The 20,719-nt window shown below is 53.6% G+C and overlaps 1 protein-coding gene across 1 annotated transcript; it reads left to right on the forward strand.

Annotated features, from left to right (window-relative positions):
• The first annotated feature begins 1,849 nt into the window (after nt 1-1,849).
• On the forward strand, nt 1,850-17,151 carry ISM2 (isthmin 2). Its single transcript, XM_037835269.1, has 6 exons — nt 1,850-2,057; nt 11,104-11,331; nt 12,516-12,876; nt 14,078-14,218; nt 14,480-14,560; nt 15,554-17,151. Exons 1-6 carry the CDS (start codon nt 1,905-1,907, stop codon nt 16,069-16,071), a joined length of 1,482 nt encoding a protein of 493 aa, XP_037691197.1. The 5' UTR covers nt 1,850-1,904; the 3' UTR covers nt 16,072-17,151.
• Nucleotides 17,152-20,719: the final 3,568 nt, after the last annotated feature.

The following is a 20,719-nucleotide window of genomic DNA, read 5'->3' on the forward strand; positions in this document are numbered from 1 at the left end:
ATACCCCCTTATCCTGTTTTTCATCTTTAGGGTCTTATGATCACTAGAGACAGCCCCTAATGTTTATCAGTGAAGGGCCTTGAGTCAGTCCAGACTAACCCATTCCAATTACATAACTAGCTTGCTAGATGGAGCTGGATCTTACCAGAATTGGCCCACCTGACTTGCACAGTAACTTAAACTTTAACCCATAAGTGACCTATAACCTCATTATAATACTAAAAATCATGCCCATCATCATATCAAGGCCACTATTTTCTTACATATGTTCTGTGACTAAGCAAGTAAACAATCTGCACATGCTGAATAATTAGATCACCTCTAATTACATCATCTAAAGCCATTATGCTCATTATCCTAAAACCTGCCCATCTTTTGATACTAAAAGATTATCAGAGTTTACTACAGTTCAGGGAGACAGATTTTTTTAGGTCAATAGGCCATCTGATCTCCTGACTCGTGCTTGATAATAAACTCTTTCTTGAAACCTTGGTGTCTCAGGAATTGGTCATTTGAGGGCACTGGGCAGAGAACTCCCCCGCTTTTGATTGCTATCAAGCCCTCCACTGTGATGGTGAGGATAGGAGTGGTTTCTCCAAACTATGTACAGTTCCCTAAGAGTTTCACTCTGGCTAAACTTGGACCCCAACACCTTCACAGGGATCTCTGGGCTTCCTGGCCAACCTCGCCAGCCCTTGCAGGGCTCCTGGGCTTCATGTCCCTGCCCTGAAACCCACCCAGCCTTGGTACCCCCTCCCAGGGACCCTAGGTGCACAGCTTCCAAATGCCTCACTGACCTTTACCACACATTCCCCAACAGACTCATCTCGGTCACTAAAATTGTCACTGCCTCTCAGAGTTCCCGATACCTGCCACTAAGGTTTTATTTTACTCTGAGGGGGGCTAGTATTCTGATTCCCACTGGGCCTACACATGAGGATCACTGCGAGAGTGTCTCCCTGGAGGGAGGGGACAGTCCCACTGTTCTGTCCAGGATAAATCTAGGTGACACCCTGCAGCAGGATCACTTGATCCTTCCCCCAAACATGTATCGCCCTTGTCCTCCTGGAGTATTACCCCATCTCTGAGTCTCAGCTTCTTCCTCGTGCTCTGAGGACCCCTGAGGAACTGTGTGCAGAGTGACAGGTGTTGTTAGGTGAACGTGGTTTCCTCTGGTCTCCACCTCAAGCAGCGGGAGTTGAAAGAGCTTTGAGGGACCACGCCACTCCTGCAGTAGTTACTTTCAGGCCTTCCTCTCCGAGCAAACCTACCTCGAGGCATAAATAAATATTTGCCCAAGATCTGAAGGTTCCCGCCATGCGGCCGTCGCGCGCGGAGCCCTGCCTGGTCCGTGCGCCCCGGCGTCGCCGTCGGAGCGGGGAGGGCGATGGCGCCGGGCACTCCTGGACCCGCAGGAGTCCCAGCGCGAGGCTTGAAAGGGCTGGCCCGCGAGTTGCAACTTACCCCGAACAGGAATTCGCTTAGGGCTGCGACAGCGACAGCGGGAGGGACTGAGGGCGGGGATGCGGCCAGATCAAAGGGAGCCGCCCGCAGGGCCAAGACGTGTTGGGGAGCGCGGAGGGGCCACCACCCCTCTGGAGGAGGGGTGGGACAACCCAGTGCGCTGACCCGGAAAGCAGCGCGCCCCCACCCCACTCCCTTGCAGGGGCCAAGGCACCCGAGAGCGTGCGAGCTGCGCGCCCCCGCGGTCACCCCCTCCGCCCCGCGCGCCCCCGCCGCCGCCCAGTCGCCCCTCACGCGCCCCCACGGTGGCGCGGCCAGGCCTGCGCGTCCGTCCCCGCGCTCCCCGCCCCTGGAGGAGGCGAGGCCGGGAGCGAACAAACTCGCTGGAGCGAGTCGGGAGGCGCGAAGGCGCCGAGCAGAGCAGCCTCCGAAGGGAGACGATGCCTCGGCTCCCTGGCAGAGTGGGGCTGCTCCTCGGCGCGGTGCTGCTGCTGGTGCTGCTGACGGCGCTGCTGGCCGCGGTGCGAGGGCTCCCCCTGGGGAAGCCGCGGGGTCCCGGACCCCGGCCCAGGAGCCACGCCGGGCTGGCGGAGGTGAGCAGAGCGCTCGGGGCCCCCCACCCCTCGGGCTCTGGCCGGCGCGGGCAGAGGGGGCCGGGGCGCGGGCAGCGACTAGAGTGAGAGGGACGCCCCAGGCACCGGTGGTGCGTCGGCGGGCCCCGCCGCGGCAGGGAGGCGATGGCCAGGTGCGCCGGGCAGTAGCGGGCCAGCCTGGGGAGAAAGTTCACTTCTGTGCTGAGCGAGGAGGGCCGGCACCCGGGAGCCGCCCGCCGCGCCCCCTGCAGCTCCCTCGGGCGGAGCGAACCGCTCCTTCGGCCGCTCTCGGAGGGGAGCCCCGCGGGGTGGGAGAGGAAGACCGCGTCTGGCTGAGTGGCTGGCAACCCCAGAGATTCAGACGGTGCAGTGCCGCGCTTGGAACAGCCTCTTAATTCAAATCCGCCAAGGATTTGATCCCCTTCAGGTGTCAACTGAGGCAAGGCGCGGTACGCAGGGGCTCTCCAACTTGCTGGGATAATCGGGCAGGTATCTTTTATATTATTATTGCTTGGAAACGCGGATGGTGTCGCTAAGACGGCGCCACGCCCCATCTGGAGGATGTAGTGCGGCACATTCTGGGTGGCCTGTGGGTGGGTGTTGAGGGTGCAGAGCAGAGTAAGAGCAGAGAGTGGTGGTAGCCTTGGAGAGAAACCGTGGCCTGTCGAACCCTACGTCTCCTGTCACCAGGGCTCAACGGTCCTGCCAGTGGACATTCATCCGTCCCCACGGGGACGAAGCCGGGGCTGGACCTGTCCCAGCGTAGGCAGGGGCAGGCCTATGTGGCAGGGGGTCCAGGGGCCTGCGATGGGAGGAGGCCAGAATAGTTCTTCCCATTTTCCTGATGAGTTCACCGAGTCTCTCAGGGAAGCATGGAGTTGTGAGTGAGCCTGAGCTTGGGCCTTTTTGTGCCTGGACTGCTAAAGCCCTCCAAGAGGCTCTGGGAAGGAAGGGACCCGGGCTGTTCCTTAAGGTGTCTCTGAAGTGGGGTGTTTCTCAGCTTTTTTAAAATTACTGTCCCACCCCCGCCCCCACTAAGGAAACTTTTAGTCTTTTTTTTTCCTAAGCACCTCTTCTCCCACAAAATTTTAATGCCACGGGTATACTATCTGCGTATATACTGTGGCCCTTTGAAGTGTCACAAACTGTTGCCATAATGTAGATTTTTTGTCTCCCAAGATCCAATTTTCATCCCTGTTGAGAATGCGTCACGTAGACCAGGGTTTCTCAACCTCGGCACTACCACTGAGGCCAGATAATTCTCTGTCGGGGAAGCTGCCCTGCTCATTGCAGGAAGTTTAGCAACATCCCTGGCCTCTCCCTGCTAGAGGCCAGTGTTACCCTCCCCCCTTGTGACAACCAAAAATGCCTCCAGACATGGCCAGATGTCCCCTGGGTGACATGCCCCCCACCCCACCCCCCACTGCTATAGACAAATCCAGAGGCACTCATGGCCCCTGGCCAGTCCCACCTCTTAGGTGGAGATGACAGTGGCAATAAAATTAATTAAACTGGCATTGTTTTTCCTTGCTTGGCATGAGTGTTTTCTATTATAGGACTTACCACTTTGTGTTGTTATTATTTTTAGATGTTTGCCAAATGTTCCCCCAATGAGACCAGCCTAAAGGATGAGTTATATCGGCACCAGAGTCTTATTTATCTCCAGCCCTGTCCTAGAGTCCTAAAACATATGTTAAAGCAAATTAGTGGTGTGGAGAAAAAACAGAGCTTGGTGCCCAGGGCCTGGGGTGCGGGTCCTAGTGGGTCAGGAACTTATGTGTGACCCATCTTGGAGGATCTCCTCACAGTTCAAATGAGGGGCCACATCACCTCCGCAGTCCTGGCCAGGTCTAACAAAGGCCCATGAGTCTGTGTTATTTGTGTTCAAGTCACGTTGGCCAATGGTGTTAGTTAAGGAGTCATGTTGAGAGAATGCAGACTGCTATTCTGGGCCCTTGGGTGATATGTCAGAAATAACTTTCTGAAAAAGCAAAAGAACAGAAAACCTCCTGAATCAAAAGGTGTAGGATGACTGAAGGGAAGTGCGCGTTCCCTGGGCCTTGCAGAGTTGGTACAAATTAATCGATGTGATGTTATCTCGTCACACCATTTTGGGGTGGGCATTATCCCCATTTTACAGATGAGAAAATCGAGGCCCAGAGAAGTTAAGCCTAGCTGGGATTAGGAGCCGGTCTGTCATCAGGAGTTATGCTGGGGACCATATAATCCATCTTTGTAGATCCAAGGTCATTCAAGCTGTTGAAAAGAATCATTAGCATTGTAAAGAAAATGTGCCATCTCTTCCCCCAGGCAGGACTGTTGCAGAGGCTCAGTTTACCCCCACAGTGAAATGAAAATAAGAGAGTTTTGTAAGCTGGAGAGCTGAGTGGAGAAAGCATTGTAAAAATGAGTGGCATCTAGCAATGTAGCTTACAAGGGTGACTGTGATTGTGAAAGCCTTGTGGATCACACTCCCTTTATCCAGTGTATGGATGGATGAGTAGAAAAATGGGGACAAAAAAACTGAATGAAAAATAGGGTGGGGGGGTAGGATTTGGATGTTCTTTTTTACTTTTATTTCTTATTCTTATTTTTACTTTATCTGGTACAAGGAGAATGTTCCAAAAAATAGATTGGGGTGATGAATGCACAACTATATGATGGTACTGTGAACAATTTATTGTACACTTTGGATGATTGTATGGTATGTGAATATATCTCAATAAAATTGAATTTTAAAAAAAAATGAGTGCATCGTCCCTACAAGAGGGCTGGGGCCATGCAGTTTTCTGGATGATGGAAAGGTAAAGAATGCCACGGCTCTGCCTTGGGTGGCTTCTGTTCCAGTTAGGAAGCAGAAAACCACCTAAACAGCTACTGTGCCCAGCATTTTGTGCTCCTTGTCTTATTATCCCATTTTACAGATGAGGAAACCCACTGTGGGTCCCATAACTAACTCAAGGTCAGCAGGTTGTAAGTGGTGAGCCAGGCTCCAAGCCCAGCTTTGCTTAATTCCAGAGGCCCCGGGCACCTAACCCTGGAGCCGACTACCTCCTGAGGGCTTGAGGGCTGGGTGCTAGAGGAGTGTGATGGAGATTACAATTAGGCCAGAGAGAAATACTGAGCAAGCTCCTCCAGGCTGCAAAGACTGTCCAGCAAGGGTTCCTGCTGGGGGCAGAGCTGGGGACGTTCATGCTGCAGCAGCAGGGATTTATTGCCAGTAAAGTAAAGCACTTTCTTCGGGTCTGGTCTGAAAGTAAAGAGGAAAGAGCCTCCAAGCCTAGAAGCAGGGGCTGGATTGCAGAACTCAGCATGATGGGTTGAAAGCTTTCTGCTGTCAGGGTGGCACTGAGATGCAGGTATTTTCCTGAGGGTTGGCTTCTGTATTAGTGTCTCTGCTGCTTGAACAAATTCCATACAATGGGTTGGTTTAAACGATGGGAATTTATTGGCTCACAGTTTTGAGGCCAGGAGAAGTCCAAAATCAAGGCATCAGGAAGGCAATGTTTTCTCCTGGAAGACTGTGGTATTCTGGGGCGGGCTACTGGCAATCCTTGGTCCTTGACTTTTCTGTCACATGGAAATGCACATGGCAGTGTTTTTTTCCTTTTCCTTCTAGGTTCTGTTGACCTCCAGTTTCTGGCTCCTCCCAGTGGCTTCTTTCTCCGTGTCCAATTTCCTTTGCTTTTAAGGACTTCAGCCTTATTGGATTAAGGCCCACCCTCACTCTGTTGAAGAAATCTTAACTAATGACATCTTCAAAGCTCCTTTTTACAGATGTGTTCACACCCACAGGACCAGGGGTTGGGACCTGACATGCCTTTTTGGGGGGGATGTGACTCAATCTGCAACAGCTTCCTTTGGGTGGGGGCATCCTGAGCTGTCTTAATCAGTGAGCAAGTGCCAGAAGGGGAACTGGCACCAGTCCTGTGTGACGCCAAAGCCCATGGCCTTGACTGCTAGCCTCTGCTCCTTCCCAGACATTGGCCACATTGTCCCTCAAGACCTTGGGTTGTCTCTGGCTTGTAGAGGTTGGGGTCCCTGGAGAGCTGGTTGAGGTTGAAAGGCAAGCCCAGGAAGGGAAGCCTGCAGGCTTAGCTGCTGACCAACCCCAGGCAAGTCCCCCATCTCTTTGGATTTCAGTCTCCTAATCTCGCTTTTCCCCTTCATACCTCATGGGATTGTTGTAAGGACCAAAGGGAAAGTCGGAGGTGAAAAGCAGAACATCCTGTTTTAGTGTTTTTGTTCATTCAAAACACATTCAGCACCACAGGGTAACAGGGTGTGAGCCAGAAGTGGCAGCCCCTGCTTGGAGTTAGCAAAGCCCAAGGATTAAGAGTACAGATTCTCCACCCAGACCATCTGCGTCAAATCCCAGCTCTGCCAGCCCTAGCTGTGTGACTCTGAGTGAGTTGCGTCACCTCTCTGATCCTTGGTTGCCTTATTTATGACGTGAGGATGATTCTAGTCCCTGCCCCTAGGGTTGTTGTGCGGATTCAATGGGTCAATACATATAGGGTGCTCAGCAGGATGGGATTCAGTTTGTGGGGCCCAGCACAAAATGAAAATGTGGGGCCTCTTTAAGAAATTCAAGATGACAGTGGTAGGGCATTTAACCAAGTTCCAGGCCCTTGCAGCTGCCCAGATCACAAGTCTGTGAATGAATCCGGCCCCAGGACTGGGAACAGCAGTGCTCAGAGGGCGTGCTGGGTTCATAACACTCTCACTGCAATGAGAATCTTTGAGGCCTCCACCTGGTGCCAGGCCAGGTGGCGTTAGAATATTCCATGCCAGTCTAGAGGAAGGTAGTCGAGAGGTGAAATCTGGCTCCTTTCCTCTGTCCCTGTCTTCAGGCCTGGCTGAGGAGGCCAGTGCTCTTGAACCACGGGTTTCCAGCACCTCCTGGGATGTGCCCGTGTGTCCCACCTTCAGCAGCTGGGGCTGCACTGTGGGAGGGGAAAGTGCTGGTGTGCACCTGGCAACTGGATTCCATTATTCAGAAGAAGTTCCTGACCCCCGAGGCACGGAGGAGAAGGGGGCGGGGGCTAGGGGCAGGCTGAGACAGATTAGAAGGCAGGCTCATAAGGGAATGTGGGTAGCAGGCTCCTTTATGTGAACTGGAAACACATGGCCAGGACTGCTTGGCCAAGCCTGGGAGGACGCACATAAGCCCCTTTGTGTGTGTACGAGGTGGGGGGGGGGGGGGCGATATGGTGGGAATGTATTTCATCTCTATCTGGGCAGTGACACCATCACCCCAAAGAATGGAGTTGTGCATTTGTGCATCTATATGTGTGAAGTTCCACATGTAAGCTTAACAGATGGGACGGGCCTGTGGGATAGGACAGGAGTTCTTAAACAGGCTGGAGCTTTAGAATTAGCTTCAGAACCTTATGGGAATACACCTGCCTGGAGCTGTTGCCTTAGTGGAGCGGGGAGGCTGGGCTTGAGGCAAGTGGGGGTGGGTGTCTTTAGGCCTGAATAAGATGTAGATAACCAGCACGGTGCCTGGTGGAGAAGTGTGCTCTGTACCTGGCCTCTCTCCCCTCTGAGAACCATCGTCCTCACCTTTAGGTGACATTCGTTGCTTACTACATGCAAGGCACCAGTCTAACTCAACAAGGCTGCACAACAAGAACTGTGATTTTCCTAATTCACGGAGGGAGAAACTGAGGCAGGTTAAGTGAACTGCCCAAGGTCACACAGCTGGTAAGTCTACAAACTAGGATTTGGACACAGGGAATGTGGCCTCGAGCCTGCACTCTCTCTCACCACATCAACTATCCAACAAGCTGACAAAGTGTTAGTGCTGTGTGAACACAGAGGGTGGGATTATTGTCAGGAGTATATGTCCGAGCACATGTGTGCACACAAATGCGTGGGCTTGGAGGACAGGCAGAGCCGAGTTTCCATCCTAGCTCAGTTACTTGTAACCTTTGAGACCTTACATATGTCCTTGACCCTCTCTGGGTCACCTGTAACCTTTTATTCACTCAGCAATGATTTATTGAGCTCCTACAATGTACCAGGGGCTGTGCTAGGCACAAGGGATACAGCATGAACAAAGCAGAGAAAAATCCCTGCCTGCTTGGTGCTTACATTCTAGTTGAAGTGAGAGAAGGGAAGTAAAGAGCCCAGCCCTGGCCTGGTACCTGCTCGGGGGTAGGCTACGCTCTGCCCACATCCCCTCAGGCCTTACTTGGACTTCCAGTTCCGGTGTCCACTTGCCCGAGGGCTCTTAGTGGCCTTAGAGCCTGCTCTGTGCTGTCCGTGGCAGCCTTGAAGAACCTGGAAGTAAGTCCTCTCTCTGTACCCCAGCAGCCCTCAACCCATCACTGATCGGAGTAGGTAGACGATACCCCAGCTCCTCCTCGTGGTGGGGGTCTGTGTACCACCCTGGCTCCCAGGTGCCCAGTGGGATTGAGCTTCAGGTGCTACGTGGTCATTTGCTTACTAAGCCTTCTTTTATTAGGTGACCCCCTTTACCTGTCTCACTCCCTGTTGGAATCTCCCGGTGTCCCCTTCCAAATAGACCACTTGCACCTGAATCCTTTTCTCCAGGTCTGTTTCTGAGGGAACCCGAACTAAGACGTGCAGGTCCGCACTCTCTCCCCTCCACTCCCAGGACTTTCCCCTGGGGGCTGCAGCACGGAGCTGGAGTCTCCGGCGGCAGCTCCAGAGAGGAAGGGAGGCTTGCATGGCTGTGACATCTGGCCAAGGTTTTCTCGAGCCTTTACTCAGCCTTGGGACCACCTGAGCACCAGGAGAGGAGAGGAGAGAGGAGAGGGAGGATGATCTGAAAGGAACAGTCTGAGCAGCAGCTGGGCATCAGGGCCGGGGCTGGGCTCGTTGCTGTCCCTGTTCCCGCTTTCGAATGAGGAAGCTCACAGAGCTACGTCCCCTGCTGGGGTCCCACAGTGCAGAAGCAAAGCTGTCGGGATTCAGAGCCAGGTGTCTGACTCTGGAGCAGGCTTTCTCACCCTGGGCACCACTGTCTTTCTGGGTCCGATACTTCCTCGTTGAGGGGGGCTGCCCTGTGCTTTGTAGGAAGTCGAGCGGCATCCCTGGCCTCTCCCCACTAGATGCCAGTAGCCCCCCCAGAAGTGACACCAGAATGTCTCCAGACACTGCCACATGTCCCCAGATGAGAGATACTCTGGAACCAGTGCACCACCCGCCCCTGGCCAGCCCAGCTGCCCCCAGGCGAGGCCCTCCAGCTCAGGCCACGGTGCCCTGAGCTCCCGCCACCCTGAGACCGCCTGTCTCTGTGCCCCAGAGGCTGCAGACAGAGTGGAACCTCTGGGCAAAGCCACAGGGACAGTCAGGGTTTGGGTGGAATCGTGGGTGGGAGCTGCCGGGAAGGCAGCATCTGGGGATGTTCCAGGGCCTTTGGATTGGTCAATGAAGAGGTCAGGTTGTGCCATTACTCACCCATCCATCCCTCCATTCACCCCTCCTTGTCAGCCAGGCCAGGGCGCTTTGACTCAGGGGGACACTCGGATCCCAGCCTGAGAGTGGCCCACGGGTACCCTGGGATCAGGTGCTTAGTGCGGGGAAGCTTGGATCCAGGCATGTGGGATGGGGGAGGCAGAGGGGGAGGTCCGAGGGGGAGAATCTTTTCCAGCCCCCCAGGAAAAGAGTCAGTGAGCATGGGAAACTCTATGGCTTAAGCCTCTAACTTGTGACGTGGTCTCTCAGCACTCACGAGTACTGCTTGTAGCGTGGTGGTGAAGAGTGTGTGCTCTGGGTCCAGACTGCCTGGTTCAAATCCTGGCTCTACTGCTGTCTGTGTGATCTCAGGCAAGTTACTTGACCTCTCTGGGCCTTAGTGTCCATTATCTGTAAAATGGGGATAAGAACTAGTGCTGCCCTCCAAGGGTTGTTATGAGGATTCAGTGAGTGATTGCTAAGTGTTTCGAGTAGTGCCCAGCACACAGCAAATGCTGTGGAAATGCTTGATAAATAAAATTCTGATAGTCCTCCCAGGTAGGAATTATGATCCACATTTTCAAGTTGGACGAGTAGTAGGAGGCAGATCTGGGGTTTGTTCTCAGGATTATCTGACTCTCCAGAATCCATGTTTTTTCAGCCATACCGCACTGCCCCAAGAAAGGAGACATGGGGTGGGGTCAACACAGAGGCGGGAGTGGCCTGGGGCAGGAGGGTGCTCTTTCTGCCCTGGGGTGGAGACCTGGGCAATGGCTGCAGCCTGGGGCTGGCTGCTGAGCCCCCCACAGCCCCCAAACCCCCAGGCTAGTGGGCCCTCGGTCTGAGCAGATGAACGCTGGAGTGAGAGGCAGAGAAAACCCGTTGGGCAATGTTGCTGGTGGAGGGAAGGAACTGGCAGATGGGCAGCCAAACACGCAGCCCAGAATTGCGAAGGGGTCAGGGCTGGGGGGTGGGCAGCGGCGGAGGGAGGTAACCAAGGTCAGAGATGCCGGGGATGGCGGCACCAGACGGAAGGCCTGGGCAGGGCCCAGTGGAGGCAAGGGCACTGCTTGCAGGACCAGGCCCATCCCAGGGGGCAATTCTGCCCCAACTGGTGAGGGCTTTCTTGGGGGGGGGGCGGTTTGCTCCAGGTCTGACTTCTGGGGCAATTGCTCAATATGCTGATTCCTAGGCGTCACCCCCAGGAACAGTGTTCCAAAGGCCTGTGGTGGGGTCTGGGGGTCTATTTCTGACGAGTCATGGAGGAGGCGTGTGCAGGTGGTCTGCAGACGGGCATTTTGGATCTCACTGTCTTACCTCCTTCTCTTCTCTGGGCCACAGTTTCTTCGTCTGTCAAATGAGAGGGTTGGACTGTGTTTCTTCCATGTGTAGAAATCTGATTTTAATCCTTCTTTTTATGCCTGTCTCACTACCCGCCCCCCCTCTGAGGGCTTTAAAGCAGGCAGCTTGTGGATCTCACTTTCCATAGGCCGGGTCCAGAGAGGTTCGAGTCACGGGGCCAGGCCCCAGAGCTCCTGAATCTCCTCTGGCCAGCCTCTTCTGGGCCCCCAGAGGTGTCACTGAGCTCAGACTCCCCTCCTTCTGGCTCTCTCCCCAGGTCTCGGCCTCTCTCAGAGAAGAGGAGGAGACACCACTGCTCCCTGGAGCCCGCTTCCCAGCAGGGTCTCATGAACCCAGGCGCCGGGCCCTCACCGAGCCAGCAGCCCTGACCCCAGGCCAGGCCACCACTCCCGGGACCCTGGAGGACACCCCCTTGCTGCGGGAGCTGCAGAAGCTGCCAGGATTGGCCAACACAGACTTGAGTGCCCCGAACCCCAACATCCAGGTGAGAGCTGAAGAAGGGCCAGGGGATGTGAGCTGCACTAGTGCCCCGGCCTGAGGTTGGGCCCCCATCCTGAATTCCTTGGGAGGCAGGGGCTCCGGTGGGGGTGGAGAATGTGGCCCTGTGTCCTCCCTGTGGTGTGGCAGATGGAGCTCCCTCTGTGGGAACTTGGGCAAGACACTTGGCTTTTCTGAGCCTCTAGGAAAGACCAGGGGCAAACACCACCAAACTGGAGTGCCACTGTGAGTATCAGATGAGAGGGGAGCTGCGGGGGATTCTGGAAAAGCCTGTAGGTCAGATCCTGTCCTGCAGGCCCCTGAAGGAGAGGAGTGTGGGGTGGCATGGGCTGGTGGGGGTGGGACAGAAGGGCCTTGGAGGAGAGGAGCCGGAAGGGGTCGGAGAGAATTCCTGTAGACTGCCATGCTCCTGTCCCGGATCTCCAATGATGATGATTCTGCTTTTTTGTGTAGCATCTACAATTTACAAAGCCCTTTCACAAAAGCAGAAAAAATGAAAAGACCACAAAAGGATAGCACATAACATTTTAAAATTGTTTAAAAGTACACAATCATGTGTGCCCATTTACACACACACGCGCACATACACACAAACTGGAAGGTTAATCACCAGAATGTTCTCTGTCAGTGATGGAGTTATAGGCGGTTTTCATTTTCTTCTTTTTATTTCCCAAATTTTGTACAGTGACCTCTTACTACTTTATAATAGCCAAAAATAATGTGTGTTTAAAGTTCACTTTCACATAAACGATTTTCTTTATCCCCCATCTTATAAATGGTGAACAAGAGCCCTGCTCAGGGGCTGCTGGGGGGATTTGAGCCAGGAGAGCCAGAATTCAAAGCCCCTGCTCCTGCCTCCCGTGTGCCTTCTCTTTAACTAGCAGGTCTCAACCAGGCTGCACTTCAGAAGCACCACGCCCAGCCCCACCCAGACCAATTAAATCTATGTCTGGGGTGGGGTCTGGAGTCAGGGTGATTTTTTTTAAGCATCTCCAGGTGATTCTACGTGCAGGGAGGCCAAGCAGGGTGACCAGGAGAAGACAGCTGGACGGCTGGTTTGGAGGGAAGGCCCTGCCCCTGCCCTTGCCCCTGCCGCCACCCCGGCCTTACCTCTCCTTGGAGTCTAGCTCTGAGCCTTCCCTCACCAGCCCCGGTCTCGTCCCCCTGCAGGTGACCATCGAGGTAGAGGAGGACCCCCAGGCCGAGGTGGAGATGGACCTGTTGGCCGAGCCCAGCAACCGCTGGCCCCAGGATGCCCCCAGCTGGCTGCCCACCAAGGGGCTCTTCTGGCCCCTCTTCTGGGGCTACACGGAGGGCGAGAAGGGGGAGACCCACTTCAAGGGCGGAGCCTTGGGGGATGAGGAAAAGGAGGAGGAGGAGGAGTATCCTGCAGAATACAGCGAGGGAGAAGACCTGGAGGGTGACGAGGAGGGTGACGAGGAGGATGAGGAGCGGGAGCCTGGGTTCAGTGGCTGGGACCAGGGCTGGCTGGCCCCTGGGGACTGGCCCTTCAAGGAGACGGACAGCTATGGTGAGCACCCCCTCTCGGTGACCCTGGGCCGTGGCCCCTCGATGTCCTGAGTGCACTAGGGGTGGGGAAGAGTGGGCTGAGGACTTCCCAGGAGGGGCAACCAGGGAGGTCAGTTGTGTAGGCCCTGTACAAACATCATCATCATCATCATCATCATCACCATCAAATAGTAGCAATACCACTAGATTACAAAGTTTTTCTTTTTAAACAACATTTCACCCTCACAACAGCCCTGAGATCTCCTAGGCAAAGCAGACACTTATTAATATGGTATGTATTTATATCTATCAGTTTGCAACAAATTGAGAAATGCAAATCCCACCACGCAAAACTGAACTCATTGCCAGACCATGTGGATTTGAATCCTGGCCCTGCCACTTATCAGCTGAGTGACCTTGGGCAAGTTACCTAACCTCTCTGCCTCAGGTCCTTCCTCTATAAAATAGGGAATAGTAAAATCCTTACTTCATTGGGTTGTTGGGGGGTTTTAATGAGTTAATACATGTAAAGTGCTGGCATATAGTAAATATTTTATAAGTGCTGGATTTTTAAAATTATTTTTATTAGAAAGTGACACAACAACACAGATTGTTCAGAAAATAAACTATCAGGCTATGCAGGGCTCTCTGTGGAACTCCAGAAATACTGACAGAACTGGTTCTGTCCTGGCTTCCCACAGGCTGGAGCAGGCCAGCACCAAGAAATTAAGGAAAATGAATGGATAAAACCTTAAACTCATAATAATTCTATCTGTTAGCTTATATTTTCTAGGGTGAATTGGGAGACACCTGCCACAATTTATTCTTAATCATAGGCACCAGGGCTCCAAGAAAATGGCCACAACCATAACCGAAACCTGTCTGTACCCACAATACGTAAAAATGAAAATTCTTGTCATGGGGGGCTGACAGGCATTGGGTGATACTGTTTGGACCCTGAGCCTGCCGGCTTCCGGCCCAGCTGCCTTTTCCTTTTCTGACTGTGTTGGTGCCATATAATACATCTGCACAGGTTGTTCACTGCACAAGGGTAGCCTGCTGAAGGGATGGGTTGGGGCTGAACTCCGGCCCATGCTCTGTTCACTAGGTTGAGAGCCCTGGCATGGGCTGCATCCTTCCCAGCATGGGTGCCTTTTTCTGATTTGCCCACCTGCACCCTGTGGGCTGCACTCACTCACCCCCAGCTCCCTGCCTCAACCCAGACTATGAGCCTCAAGAGGAGTGGAGCCCCTGGTCTTCCTGCAGTGGGAGCTGTGGCAACAGCAGCCAGCAGAGGACTCGGCCCTGCGGCTACGCCTGCACTGCAACTGAGTCCCGTGCTTGCAGCTTGTCCCACTGTCCTGGTGAGATGAGCCTTCCAGCCCCTGCATGGGGAGTGGTTGGGATGGTGTAGGCTCTGGGCTTGGTCCCCTGGAGTCTGGGCTTTTGCAAGGGTGGGTTTAGAAAAGGGGGTGCAGAAGTTCATAGGCACAGCAGTCCTGCTTCATCTCAGGCCTACTCCCAGATGCTGTGGGCACTGAGAGCCTAATGAGGGCTGGGCTTCCCCATTGGGATCACAGAGGTGCTCCGGGGCCCCACCAGCCTGGCCTCCTCTGTTCCCAAAGGTGCTGAGGATAAGGACACACTCGGCTTCCCCAGTGAGCAGTGGCAGCCCCTGGACAATGCCACGGACATGCTTGACCCAGGTCAGTGGAGGGGCTGCACCCCAATCATAGGAATGTGGAGAGATCCTTTGCTGGGAGGGGGGAGCAGTATTGCATGGGCAGGGATCTTGCCTCCATCCCCTCGAGGGTTTGCCTCCCCATCAGGGGGTCCTAGCACGGCAGAACCTCCCTGGCCAGGCCCACTAGCCTTTCCCAGTCTGATATTCCGATGATGAGAGCCACAGCATTTGGAGACCATCCAGTGGGGTTATCTTCCCTTGCAGGCTGGATGGGGTGTGGATGTTCTGGCTTCCACTCCCTGGTCACTGGAGGCACCTGGCTGGGCTGTCTGGGGAGGGGGATGCCGTGCTGTCTCCCCCAGACAGGTCAGGGTCCTGAGCCCCAGGACTGCCCCTTCCAGGCAGCTGGCAGCACGCCACGCTTCCACCGGCACGCTCTGGGTCTGAGCTGGTCTCACCCACAGCCAGCAGCTGCCAGTAGTCTCCCTCACGAGTGAGTCCTGTGCTCAACACAGCAGAAGTGTCCTGCACTGGGCACTGTGCTGGGGAGCCCCAGAAGGCTGAGGTTGGGTTCCTGCCTCAGGCCTTACCAGGAGAGATATCCACAACTATTGTGAGCACTGACTTCGCAGCAAAGAAGAAGGAGCAGTTTGTTCTGTGTGGCCCCAGCCAGAGGCCAGATTTCACAAGGTAGACAGATGGGAGGAGGGCAGCCTAGATGGAGGAGCCAGGGAGCAGCAGAGTGACTTGTCCAAAGTCACCCGGCCAGAGACAGATAGAGTTGAAGCAACAAGGGGTCCGTGGTTATTGAAAACACTTCCTTGCCAGGTAGTTAAAAACTGCTGCTCCCTCACCACCCCAGCTCCTTCCCCAAGGCCGCAGGATCTTCTCACCATACAGCGTCTAAAAAGAGATAACACCTGGCCCCACCTGGGGCCTGGGCCGTCTCTACCCCTTGATCAGCCCCCAACTCACCACGTGGCTTCCCTCTGCCTCCCTTCCCCGCCCTCGGCAGACGTGGACAGCTGTGAGAAGTGGCTGAACTGCAAGAGCGACTTCCTAGCCAAGTACGTGAGCCAGGTGCTGCGGGACCTGCCCAGCTGCCCGTGCGCGTACCCGCTGGAGGCCGGGTACAGCGCCGTGAGCCTGCGGGACGAGCTCCAGGGCCGCAGCTTCCGGTGGCGGGACGCCAGCGGCCCGCGCGAGCGCCTGGACGTGTACCAGCCCACGGCGCGCTTCTGCCTGCGCTCGCTGCTGTCCGGGGAGAGCAGCACCCTGGCGGCCCAGCACTGCTGCTACGACGAGGGCAGCCGGCTGCTGACCCGCGGCAAGGGCGCCGGCGCGCCCGACCTCATCAGCACGGACTTCTCGCCCGAGCTGCACTTCAAGGTGGACACGCTGCCCTGGATCCTGTGCAAGGGGGACTGGAGCCGCTACCACACCGTGCGGCCCCCCAACAATGGCCGGGCCTGCGCAGACAACCCCTCTGAGGAGGAGTACCTGGCCCAGTTGCAGGAAGCCAAGGAGTACTGAGGAGGGCTGCTGGGCGGAGACGCAGGGAGGGAGGGGGCCGGTGGCTGCGGTGCTGGAGCGCTCCCCTGCCAGGTCCCCTCTGGGTGAGGGCGGGGGCTCGCCAAGCCCGAGGGCAGGCTGGGGCTGCCTGGCCCCCCAGGTGTCGCTGTGGGGTTGGGGAGAAGGTTGAAGGGTGCCAAGGGCCCAGGTGCAGGGAGGGCCCCAAGGTCGCTGAAGGTGCAGGGGAAGTGTGCAGGGGACCTCCATCTCCTGCCCTTTGGGAGGGCTTGTCCAAGCTGACCACTTACTTTTCTCCCTCTCCCTCTGAACTTGGCCCTTCTGTCCTGGCTCTGCCCACAAGCATGAGCCTGGCTCTCCAGATCCCCCGATTCCCAGGACCTCTGGGGAGCTGCTGTTCATCACTCGGACCCTCACACTCAATGGCCAGCTGAGGCAGAGCCAGTCCTTTCAACCTGACCTACAGCTGCCCTTTGCCAGGGTCCAGTCCTTGTGTTTAGGTGGCACACGTGCCCCTCTTACCCCACCCCTTGGAGCTTGCCCAGGAAAGACAGCCAGCGCCTACATGAGCCTTCCTGGGGGACACCATCTAGTCTGGGGCTGAAGGCCGTCTGTTGTGGGGGCTTAAGCAGGCTAGGTTGAGGCAGCTGGGAGCTGCACTGCCCCAAGGCAGGGGTGGCAGCTTGGTACAGCAGCAGGATTGGGGGGAGGTAGAACTGGCTCAGGACCGGGCATTGCGTGCTTGTGGAGTGCTGGGGGATGGGGATCCCTGATTTGGAGCTTTTGGCCATTTCTGAGGTGTAAAGACCCTCCCTCCCCTCCATGGCCCATTTCAGGCTCCCCACGACATGTTGCTAAATACACTGAATGCAGCTTCAGGAAGAGAGCACACGGCCAGCTCTAGAGCACACGTTGTGTCTCTTCCCTGCCTCCCCACTCCCCCCAAACCACACTTCCTTCCCTTCTGTGGGGTTGAAAGGTTGAAGTTCCAACTGTCTGTGTTCACAAAAGCCTCCGGAAGGTAGGGACTGTAGCCCCAGCCCATAGACACTGCCCTGAAACTCTCTGGGATCCTCAGCAATAAAGCACTTTATTTTAAATTTCTGTCTGATGAGGCGGTGGCTGCTGGGCGGAGCGGAGGGGTGGCAGGAGCCTTGGCTTTTGGTCCAAGCCAAGCTTGCATGGGTTGTGTTTGTAATGACCTACCTCACAGCTGGGCAGGCAGAGCTCCTGGGGTGCAGGGGTCTGTAAACATCAGCCATCCCTATTCACTCTTGTAAAGGGGCTGCCCTGGAGATGGAGGCGGAGCTGGCCGCACCTCAGAAGCGCATGCTTAAGTTCTTTTGTCAGAGAGGTATGTGGCGTTCCCTCTGTGCAGCTGGCCCCACGTCCCCAATAAGTGCGGCAGGAAGATCCCATACATGGTTGCCCAAAGGACTTCACCTATAAAATGACGGAGGTGGACCTGAGTCCTGCCTGGGTTGGTCCCCTTACCTGACACTCCTCTGTCATTATGGGCATTTGGGGAAGGACAGAGGCATGTCAGGAAGTTGAATGAGGGAAGGTGTGTACAAAGCTGCCACCTGGAGAAGCTCAGAGAGCCAGATGCTTCCTCCTTTGATTGCCAGCACACTTCGGGGCAAGTTCATTGGTGTGGACCAGAACCATAGTCTCAAAATCCTTGGGTGCAACAAGAATATTACAGGGGTCAGAGAGGGCAGGATCTGAGGCCACCAGATGGGAGCCAGTTTACTCCCTTTCTCTTGTCTGGGGAATTCAACAAGATTAGCATGGGCATGTTTTATTTCTAGCAGAAGTTTTTTTTTTTTTTTTTTTTTTTAAAATAACAAAGATAGATTTCACTATTTTCACCAGAACTGCTAATTCCCAATTCCCTACTTTCAATATAACTTACTTTGGCACTTAAACACAACTGTCTAAATTTAATACCTAATGGTGTCTATTATCCAAACTGAATTTAGCCAGCCCCCTTTTTAATCTGTCATCTAAGTGACACACTAAATTGCTACCATGTCAGCCCACAGGTGAGAGAAACTAAAGAAAAGGGGACTGGCTAGGTACCCTGAAGGTGCTGGGGAGGAGGTCAGCTATAAAGTTGTGTTTGTTCAAGCTATACAAAGCAGAAAGAGACCCTGCGCAGGTGGCTGCAGGCTTAAGTAACACCTGTGTGTGAGGAGGAACACTAATGGAGGGGGTCACTGAACCTGTAAAAGGGAGGATTTTAGGAGCGGCTGGTATCAGAGCCCAGGAAGGGGCCCATGAAATCAGAGAGGGTCCTTCCTCCCTGTTTTGGTCCAGTGTCACGTCAAGTCACTGGCTTGAACAGCTGCTCTTCTTGTTGCAAACCTCAGCAGCCCCATCTGAGGCCAAGCATCTAGCACAGATACGAAGGCTGTCTATTTCTTCCTTAACAGCTGCTGCCATGGTCAGTTGGTTTTGCCCAATTTGCCCCGCTCTGGTTTGCCTTGTAAATGGTCTAGGGCTAGGCAAGACTGGCCTAATAGAATTCTTACTGTGGCTTAAAGCAACTGTTCTGGTTTGCTAATGCTGCCCTTTTGCAAAACAGCAGAAAGGACTGGCTTTTATAAAGGGGGTTTATTTGGTTACAAAGTTAGTCTTAAGGCCATAAAGTGTCCGAAGCAAGACATCAACAATCGGGTACCTTCAGTGGAGAAAGGCTATTGGCATTCGGAAACCTCTGTTAGCTTGAAGGCACGTGGCTGGTGTCCGCTTGCTCTCAGGTTGCGTTTCAAAATGGCGTTCTCCAAAATGTCAGTGTCAGCTTCCAATGGCTGTCTTCAAAATGTGTCTCTCAGCTGCAGCTAGTCATGAGCTCCTTCTGTCTGAGCTTTTATAGGGCTCCAGTGAACTAATCAAGGCCCACTCTGAATGGGCAGTGCCACGCCTCCATGGAAATTACCTAATCATAGTTATCACCTTACAGTTGGGTGGGTCACATCTGCATGGACACAACCTAATCCAAAGGTTCCAACTTAATCAACACTAATGTCTGCCCCTACAAGACTGCATTAAAGAATATGGCTTTTTCTGGTGGAGATAATATATACAAACTGGCACAGCAACCAATGGTACAAGCCCTGGCAGATCCTACTGACCTCCCCTTGCCTCTTAGAAAGTAAGTTCCAGATCCTTTGCCCTATCACTCACAGAAGGGATCCGCATAGGTGTCTTTGGCTCTTCCATTACAAATAGATTTTCTTAACATGTGTGCATCTCAAAACACATCCTGGACTATCAGAATCACCTAGGGTATCTATTAAAATATAAATTCCTGGGACACACCTCACACCCACTGAGTAAGACTTTTTAGACATGGAGTCCACTTTTAGCATTTAACAGGTTCCTCCGTGGTTCTTAGACAATGGGGAACTTTTGACCTAGGATTTGCAATTTGATCAGCTAACCAGCTTTTCAAAATATCAATTCTGGCTCGGAGGAAAACATTTGGGAGGGCTTATGAGTCCCTGCCACCAGGTGCCAGTATTTTTACATGCATCATCTCTAATGCACTCGCATACCCATCAGACCCATTTTACACAAGAGGAAATTTGTTCAATCTGTTAGGAAGTGGCACATTTGATTCAAACCCAGGTCCAATAAAGTACATGGTTTTGTTTTAGCTACTATTCTGCTTTTTAAGCTCAGATGGCTAACTGAAAGGTTATCAGTAAAAGGGCAATGGAAAGGATTTGAACAGCCATCAGTACTGGGAATGTCAACTGTTATTGAGCATGTCATGTGACAGGTACTTTGCCCAGTGCCTTGGTTTTTGCTATGGTGTATAATCTCTATTTAGGATTTTTTCCTAAGTATCCTGGAACTGTAATTTTCAATCCAGGAGTGGAAAGGGCTCCACTTCTTTTTAAAGTTAATGTTCCCTGTGTTCTGTAGGAGTCTGTGTTTGGAGTGACCCGTTAATTTGATCTAAGATACAGCTGTTTCCTTATCAAATTGAAAAGGCATCTCTTTGGACCCGTAGGTGGCATGTGTCTAAGCCAAAAGCAAAGCAGATCTTAATCTTTCAGTCCAGTACACATCTGAGTAACTCAAGCCAAAGATGGCTTTTGGGGGTCTAAATTATACAGATTAGTACTCTTGATTTTCTGCTTTAACTACAAAGTTTTGGCCAACTCATGTTGGTAGGATTAGTCTGCAGGCCTCACTGCCACCTAATAAAACAGGCAAAAATAGATTAAGGAAAGAGCTGTTGCTGCAGGAGGCAGTGTCTGGCTCAGAAGGCACTGACTCACACAGGGGCACAGGAAGCCAGGGCAGGGCCTGTCCGGGAAAGCGACCTTTCCTGTTGCCAGGTAGTTACCTCTCCAGGCAATGTGGCAAGTCTGTCTGAACCCCACTTGTGCACTTGGCACACAGTCAGTGCTCAACAAACTTAATGGAACTAGGCATTCAAAAAATACTCTTAACAAGGACAATTCAATTTTTCCTCTTTCTGAGGGCACTAAGAATCCTGGAATTTTTTACTCGAGGAGGAAAGTCTAGTATACTAGAAATGCAGCAGCCTTTATGAGGGTGGACCCAATGATGAGGCAGTTGAACAAGTGCTTGAAGACCTGCTGCATACAGGCTCTAGAATTGGGGACCTTGTTCC

This window comes from Choloepus didactylus, chromosome 4, assembly GCF_015220235.1.
Source record: "Choloepus didactylus isolate mChoDid1 chromosome 4, mChoDid1.pri, whole genome shotgun sequence".
NCBI lineage: Eukaryota > Metazoa > Chordata > Mammalia > Pilosa > Megalonychidae > Choloepus > Choloepus didactylus.

Coding starts and splice junctions, on each gene's coding strand:
- ISM2 (XM_037835269.1), top strand. CDS start 1,905: ATGCCTCGGCTCCCTGGCAGAGTGGGGCTGCTCCTCGGCGCGGTGCTG. Junction 11,332..12,515: donor CCCCGAACCCCAACATCCAG/GTGAGAGCTGAA, acceptor GTCCCCCTGCAG/GTGACCATCGAGGTAGAGGA. Junction 14,561..15,553: donor CACGGACATGCTTGACCCAG/GTCAGTGGAGGG, acceptor CGCCCTCGGCAG/ACGTGGACAGCTGTGAGAAG.